At 37.7% G+C, this 8,193-nt stretch overlaps 1 protein-coding gene across 1 annotated transcript; it reads right to left on the reverse strand.

Annotated features, from left to right (window-relative positions):
• Positions 1–2,170: 2,170 nt before the first annotated feature.
• On the reverse strand, positions 2,171–7,971 carry htr5aa (5-hydroxytryptamine (serotonin) receptor 5A, genome duplicate a). Its single transcript, XM_057335201.1, has 3 exons — positions 7,875–7,971; positions 4,536–5,289; positions 2,171–3,412 (listed from the first exon to the last, which is right to left on the reverse strand). The coding sequence occupies exons 2-3, from the start codon at positions 5,232–5,234 to the stop codon at positions 3,077–3,079; spliced, it is 1,035 nt and encodes a 344-aa protein (XP_057191184.1). The 5' UTR covers positions 5,235–5,289; positions 7,875–7,971; the 3' UTR covers positions 2,171–3,076.
• Between the last annotated feature and the right edge of the window lie 222 nt (positions 7,972–8,193).

An 8,193-nucleotide genomic window follows, 5' to 3' on the forward strand; every position in this document is an offset into this window, starting at 1 on the left:
GTCTGTCAGTCTTTTGTCTGTCTATTCAGGGCTTTCAAAAAGGTTTCTTTAATGCCTGAATGCTCACATGCGTGATAGGATAAACAGCTATGTAAAATAAGTTGCAGTTTACGGTTTATTCGGGCCGACATCTTAATATGACTCAAAGCCTTGTAAAGCCTGAAGATCAAAGCATCTTCATTGAAAGAAAACGAGAGCTGAATGTTATTAAATAGAGATGAATACTTTCAATTGCTGAACCCCTTTCTTTAAAGCCCCAATATTATGAAATATGTCTACAGCTCTTAATCTGTTGTTAAGCATTTTGCTCAAGATTGCTTCTAATAGTAGTGCTATTTCCGGCACTTGATCATATGCGAGTATGAGAGATACAGAATGAAAGGAATTCAATGGCCTCTAAAGATGACAAGCGACCTGATTTAATTTGCAGTCACATCAGGGGTGTAATGAACACTGCTGATCAATCATTTTAAATTAGATGACTTCAGTCCAAAGGTAAATTATATACATTTCACAGTAAAATCACCAGTGTTAAAAAAAGTCTGATTAACACTCACAGTGTATATATAATCCACACTCTCAAAGTGTGGATTATATAAACACTGTGAGAGTTAATTTGACCCTATTTAACACTGGCAATTTTGCTGTGGCTGGAATTTACAGCTCTTTCAAAATTATAGTGTATACCATTACGAGAATTGAACTCACACTATCCACATAAACCAGTGTCTTTGTGAGGGGCCCTTGTCATAACAGTTAAAATTAGATATGCATAGGCCTAACTGTAAACTATAAGAAATTAAAATAACAAATCAATTAACACACTTAAAGAAATTAAAACCGAAAGACAAAAAACCTTAAACTGACAGTAAGAACAATTAAGTATAAAATTAAATTCACATTTTGATTCACATGTAAATAATCATTTACCTAAAGTAACACATGGATCTGGAACCGTCTAGCTTTTTACTAATCAAATGAGTGATTAACAAAACTAAAACATGATAAATATAGTTTACTCAAGAAAGCTATACGAAAACACATCAGTTAGGCTATTCTCTAAATGTGATGACACAAAAATGAGATATTATCATGGGCAAACGAAATACAGTGGTGTGCATTATAGCTGAGACTCACATGAACATTGTACAGCTGATTTTGTGACTGCAAGTCATTCCCTGTACAGTTACATCTCAAAAACAATTGGGGGGGCAAGATCGGTCTGGTTACAAGCTTTTCTGAATGGTTACAAGCATTCTTCCAAATGTCTTCTCTGTGTTCATCAGAACAAAGAAATTTATACAGATTTGGAACAACTCGAAGGTGAATAAATGATGACCGAATTTTCTTTTTTGGGTGAAGTATCCCATTAAAGGGATAGTAATCCCATTTATTCACCCTGATGACGTCATTAAAAAATGGCATGTGATTTTTTCTTCTGTGGAACACAAATGAAGATATTTTGAGAAATGTCTGACTGGTTTCGTGTTCATACAATGGAAGTTGATGGTTGTTTGGTCATCAACATTCTTCAAAATATCTTCTTTTGTGTTCTGCAGAAGAAAGAAAGCCATACAGGTTTGCAATGAGATAAAGGTGAGTAAAAGTTGAAGAATTTTCCTATCCATTCAACAGAGCTCAATCTTTTCATTGTATCTCATACATTAGTTCAAAGTTTTTCAGATTATCACCAGAGATGTAGCAACACAAACCATCTGTTCTCCTCATATTCTAGTTATTACTTATAGAGCCTTGCATGGTCAGGCACTCTCTTGATCTATTATGTGCACATTCTCCTGGTCGGTCTCTAAGGTCATCTGACCTGGATCTTTTAGCTATTCCTATAGGACACGTTTTAAGACAAAAGGTGATCATGCTTTTTGAGCTGTGGCTCATGTGGCCCTGGAACTCTCTCCCTCTAACACGGAGAACTGAGTTCTGTAAATTCATTTAAAAGACATCTTAAGACACACCTTTTTGGACAAGCTTTCGACTAACACTATGGCTAGGTGTTTTTTAATCTTTGGGATATTTTTGTACTTAATTTGTCCTGATTTTATATTTGATTGTATGTTTGACTAATTGAGTTGTTTTATGTTTGCTGTGTTCATTGTATAGAGCACTTTGTGACTTTTGTCTGTGAAAGGTGCTATATACATACATTGTGACATTTGTCTGTCTGCATTTTAATGAGGAACAATCATGATCATAATGATCGAGCATGAACAACATATTTAATAGGTTGAATGTGTGCAAAATGATAGCCGACATGAAACACACTTTGCATATGCTCCTCAAATTGTCATCACATTCCAAAACAGGGCTACTAGTAAAACGCCCTAAACAATATTGCCAAAAAGCTGTCATCTAAAATACAGCAAGTACCAGTGACACTGGTTCTTTTGTGGTGTTTTCTCTCCTAATAAAGGTCAAACTTCCACTTAATTTAAAATTTTAAAGAACTATAGTGATAAACAAAACACACAAAACGTGTAATTATGTGAACTAATTCATAAATTAATTTGATACTGTGACCTGCTCTATCATTTCTAAGCAATTTTTGATTTCAGTTTAAAGACCCAATGGAGTTCACACTATTCACACTAAAAGCCAAAAAAAACTATAACATTAACTCCTGTCTCCCCTTCCCTTTCTCTCTTTATATAAATATATCAAACTCTTAATAATATGGTTCATTAATGTAACATGCTTTAAAGTCATTTGACCATTTAGGCTACTAAGGAAGCGACATAAACAATTAAAATACATTCAGATAAGACAAACCTCAGATGACAAATATAAACTGATGTAAACCAACCGCCTAAAGTGCATAAGCTGTTGGCATTATCATTTAATGCAGCGGACAGATTGACATTTTGAAAACTCAGATCAAATCATCCCTTTCACTTTCCAATAAAATAGTCAGTCATGGTTTCTTCAATGCCTTTGTGTTTTGTCTGTGTGAACCTTTCATTACTGAAGCGTTCCGATAACCACACTTCCCAAATCCTAAGGGTGGTTTTAAATGGCATCTGTGATGAAGCCGAGCCGTCTGCTATCTCTCAAGTGGCAGGGCTTAGCGCTGTCGCGAGAAGAGATTCCTGAACGCGTTATTGTAGTTCTTGTTGAAGGCTGTGTAAATGAGAGGGTTGAAGAATGAGTTGGAGTAACCCAGCCAGAGAAAGACGCTCTTCCATATTGGTGGTATGTTGCAGGAGCACAGCGGCGTGATGAGCTCGGTGAGAAAGAAGGGGATCCAGCAGAGGACGAACACTCCGATGAGGATACCCACCATCAGAGCCGCTCGTTTCTCTTTCTGTTCTCGCCACGTCTCACTGTCGGTCTGGAAAGTCACCGTGGCGTGACGCACTGTGAACACCATCTGAGGCTGTTGTCTAGAGGCCTCTTTTACCTGAGGGGACATTAGAAGCACATCACAAGTCTTGAATGTTAATGTTAAAAATAAAATCAATCAAAAGCATTTTATCATCAACTTTGTTTAATCTTAAAGCAGCAATTCTTTGTATGGAATTCGTAACTTGGGTTAAAAAAAATTTCACGACTGACCAAGTACATTTACGCATTTGGCAGACGCTTTTATCCAAAGCATTGTATTATACATTTGTTTCTGACTATGTGCAATCCCCTGGGATCGAACCCATGACTTTGGCATTGCTAGTGCCATGCTCTAACCACTGAGCCACCACTTAATTCACAACCACTTAATGAAAACTCTGCAAGTTTCAAAAAGGCCAACACGATCTCATTGGAATTCATAACTATTTCACAAGGTGGCTAATTTGTATGAATTTGTATGATCTTATTTGTACGTTTTAGTACAATTTGCCTTCATGCCAGTGACTTGGGGTTAGGCATCAATATTGCGTTTTTTCTAATAATCGTATACGATTTCTTTAGAGTGGTACAAGTTCATACAAATTAGCCACCTCATAAAATAATTACGAAATCCCATGAGATCAGGTTAAACATGGCACATAAGAGGCAAAAGTAACGGACTGCAGCTTTAAGGTAACATAATGGTGACAAAACAAAATGTCAATGTTTCTAGAACTTGTGCAGTGATATCTATTGGAATGGCCATGAAAAAAGGCTTTAAGCGTAAGCTTTTAAACCTTGGAGGTTTTTCCATCAATTCTGTCAGAACCATCCTTTGCCAATCACTCCCAAACCCACTGAGGTAGAACAGGGTTGTAATAGAGTGAAAAATAATGTGAAACTAATCTAAGGACGGTGTCAGGATTACTATTCACTAAAGCATTGTGACATGCTCAGAAATTCGACATTGCTGTTAAAAGTTAATGGAGAATGTTAATGTTCAACTGGCTATCAATTTGCCGTTCGGTAGAAAAATGACTGGCAGAATAGGATGTAAATGTACTGATGTAAAATAGTTTTGTCATTTCAAAATATTTTGTTGCTCAAGAAATTCTCTGCGCATTCAGAATCTGGCTTTATCTAAAGTGCTCTGATGTTGCATAAAGTAAACGTATAAAATATCAAAACATGACTAGTACCTCTCCAGCCTCTGCAACTGGAGTGATGGAGTTGGTCTTCTTCGATCCAATACGGAACTTAGCAGCTTTGTAGATCTTCCAGTAGACAAACAGAACAACACAAAGAGGCAGGTAGAAGGCCCCAAATGTGGAAAAGACGGTGTAAGATGGCTCCTGGCTCACCTGGCACTCCATGTCCTCTTCCGAATACGTCTCACCCCAGCCAAACAGCGGGGAGAGGGAGATAACGGAAGAGAGCAGCCAAGTCAGGCCGATCATCACATTGGAGATCCTCTTGCGGGTCTTCAGGGTATACTCCAGGTGCCGTGTTATGGACCAGTAACGGTCAAGGGCTATTGCAGTCACGTTCCAAATGCTGGCCGTACAGCAAAGGACGTCGAAAGATATCCAGACCTGGCACAGAGCCCGGCCCAGCTTCCAGCGCCGACCGTTGAGCTCATGGACCAGACTGAGAGGCATCACCAGAGCAGCCACCATAACATCAGATATGGCCATGGAGGCCACCAAATTGTGGGGCACGCGGTGAAATGTTCTGACTCTGAGAATGGTGACCAGGACAAGCATGTTCCAAATAAACGTGGCGACCACAAGCATGGCGAGCAGGGTAAACGTCAAGACGCTGAACACGGTCTGAGGCCTGGAGAAGTTTTCATGTTCTGAGCTTCGATTAAAGGAGCTGTTCTGGCTGACATCAGCCATGTTATTGAGAGAGCTTTCTTTCTGAGACTGAGACACCTTTATTTGACAGCTACAGCTGTAAAAAAAAAAAGAGTTAAAAAGTTTAAAAACAAAGAATTCATGAATAGATATTTAATTTAGTTGTAAAACACAATATTGTCAATGGATAAAATAGTACTGGTTTGTGGATGTACTGTAAAGTAGAATGTTATAAATTCATACCACCTTGAGAAAATCTTGGTGGTTTTGTCATATGTCGTACCACATCTAGAGAACAGTGAATGATAAGACATTTATCACAATTTTTGTCAGTCAGCAGTGTAATAAAAACATATCCTGAACTAAACCGACATGACAGAGAAAACACATCAATCGCCATCTTTCTGAAATGGAAGACTAGGGTGTTTTATGTGAGCATGCTTTGACCCCAACCTTCATCTTGTTGAAATGTTATATTGGCAAATAAATAATAATTATGAAATAATTACTCACAAAAAATCCATAGATAAATGACTAATGCAAATGTCATATACTTTGTAACTTTAAGAAAATGTTTTGGTTGCCGTTTAAGTTTTGAAAATCAAATGTAAAATACAGCACTTCTTATAGTCTTCTCCTTCGTAAATTGCGTTGTAGGTACATGCGGATGCTTAATTGCTCCTTACATCACCTGCTCATTAATGATCAAAGTATCTGCATTCTGATGTGCATCTTGCTGCGAGCAGAATGTGATGAAGTCTTTGAAAACGTATTAATATTTAATTTGACTTGAAAATCTGAAATCCATATTTTAGACCAGGTATTCCTACATCACCATTAAATTCATTACGGAGTCTCAAAAGCATGATGGAATATATATTCCATCGTTCTTTGTGACTACATAATGAATCTTCCGCCGAAATCAAGTTGGGCTGTGTCTGTTCGAAAACGTAATTGTGTTTCAGAACTTATTTTAATTTACTTGAAAGGCCCAGGAACATAGCAACAGACACATCAGATCAGACTAAAAGGAAGAAGCAAACATTGAAGACCAACATAGCCCTTGCTTTCTATGGCGAATGAGAACAAAAACGAGACAATTTATTTTGATGTATGTAAAAATGTATATCTTGATGTGCGTGTTTATGATGTACAGTATGTGAAACACTACAACACCTCAAACATGAACACACACACAATATTTTTGGTCTATGGTCAAAATCAAACATCGGTTCCACTTTATTGTACAGTATGTGCACTTACAGTGTATCTACCCAACAAAATACCTGTAACTACATGTATTTAATATGGTGTAATTTCACAGTTATGCAGTATATCCAGTTATAACATACATAAATGTTCAACTGTAAAATGAAGTGCTTCCAATTGTTCAACTAGAGACAGTCTTTTATCAGTTTTATGCATGTGTGGGAGGTTATGATTTTTATAAATCGCATCATTTCTTTTCATCAAACTTGAGGTTTTTAAAAGACTGTCATCTACTCTGACACAACCCTCAGTCTTGACTCGTTACTTTAATGACGGCTAAGGGCTCATCCTAATCACACAGACGACACTTGTTCTCTCTTCACAGCAGAATCCTTTAAACAGGCACCATTAACAATGAAATACATACACCCTCCTTAATATTCAGATTATTCGCCGATCGCTATGTTACTTTTGAGATCATTTGATAGCATCCTGGATGTCTATATTTCACGTCAGTGGTTTATTTCAGCCTATCTAAAAAACAACTTCCATAGCTCTTAAACCATTTAGAAACCCCATAGTTTAACCATGATATTAGTAGTAAAACTATAAAGCTAGTAATACGGCAATCAATCCACCAAAAAACATGGTTGTAGAACGAACTTTTACTATAATACAACAATGGTTTGAGCCATGATTGGACCATAGTACATTTTTAAAGTGATAGTTCATCCAAAAATGAAAATTCTGTCATCATTTACTCACCCTCTTGTCATTTCAAGCCTGTACGACTTTCTTCCGCAGACCACAAAAGAAGATATTTTGAAAAATGTTGTTGACCGAAAAGCGATGGCAGCCATTCACTTGCATTGGTTTTGTGTCCATACAATAGAAGTCAATGGGTGCCACCGCTGTTCAGTTATCAACATTCTTCAAAATATCTTCTTTTGTGTTCTGCATAAGAAAGAAAGTCATACAGGTTCGAAATGACAAGAGGGTGAGTAAATGATGACAGAATTTTCGTTTTTGGGTGAACTATCCCTTTAAGGAACTGTACTTGAAGGCAATGCACTGATAACCTGGGCATTGTTTCTGGCCAAGCTCTATAGTAGGCTAGTTAAGTAAAGTCCAAGCGCAATAGCGCATACATACATTTAAAATTCGTTGCACACCGCGTGTCTATTGTTTACATCAATTTATAGACATCCTCGCTGGCACTGAAACAAAAGAGAATAACAATTGAGTCGCCCAGAGTGAACGAAAGTGAGGGACGAGAAAATACTAGAGCGCACGACAAAGGTTTTGCACACTTCATGTAACATCGATACATCGACAAAACATGTCATAAAACTGTTAACATATTTTCCAATACTGTATCATTCATTATAGGCACACGATGTGGCTCTGCGGCGTAAGACAGAGAATGTGCGCGCACATTCACGCAGAATCTCATGTCAGTATCTCCAAACTTACCTTTGGGAAAGAAGTCTTTTGGACGAAGGTAATATCACCCCGTTCGGACTCAGAGGGAAATGTTTGCCACAGTGAACACAGGTTGAGCCCGCCAGGTTGTTTCTCTCAGGAAGGCAGCAGGAGGAGTGATCTACTGCGGCTTTCTCCAGAGCAGAGACCACATCGGATAGAAGGTCGTGTTATACTGTTATTAAATCCTGGGAGGTGTTGGGGTGAACAGTTTGTTGCGTACCAGTTTTATGTTTTTCTTTATTGTAACGAGTGAAACTAGGATAACTACTTTCATTTATATAGCGCGTTTCTAGATACGTGCGCTAAA

The sequence above is a fragment of the Triplophysa rosa genome, linkage group LG5, assembly GCF_024868665.1.
Source record: "Triplophysa rosa linkage group LG5, Trosa_1v2, whole genome shotgun sequence".
Classification (NCBI taxonomy): domain Eukaryota; kingdom Metazoa; phylum Chordata; class Actinopteri; order Cypriniformes; family Nemacheilidae; genus Triplophysa; species Triplophysa rosa.

Excerpts from the sequence above, each read along its gene's own strand:
- htr5aa (XM_057335201.1), bottom strand. The coding sequence starts at position 5,234 with ATGGCTGATGTCAGCCAGAACAGCTCCTTTAATCGAAGCTCAGAACAT. Across the intron at positions 3,413-4,535 it reads CAGTTGCAGAGGCTGGAGAG|GTAAAAGAGGCCTCTAGACA; the intron begins GTACTAGTCATG and ends ATGTCCCCTCAG.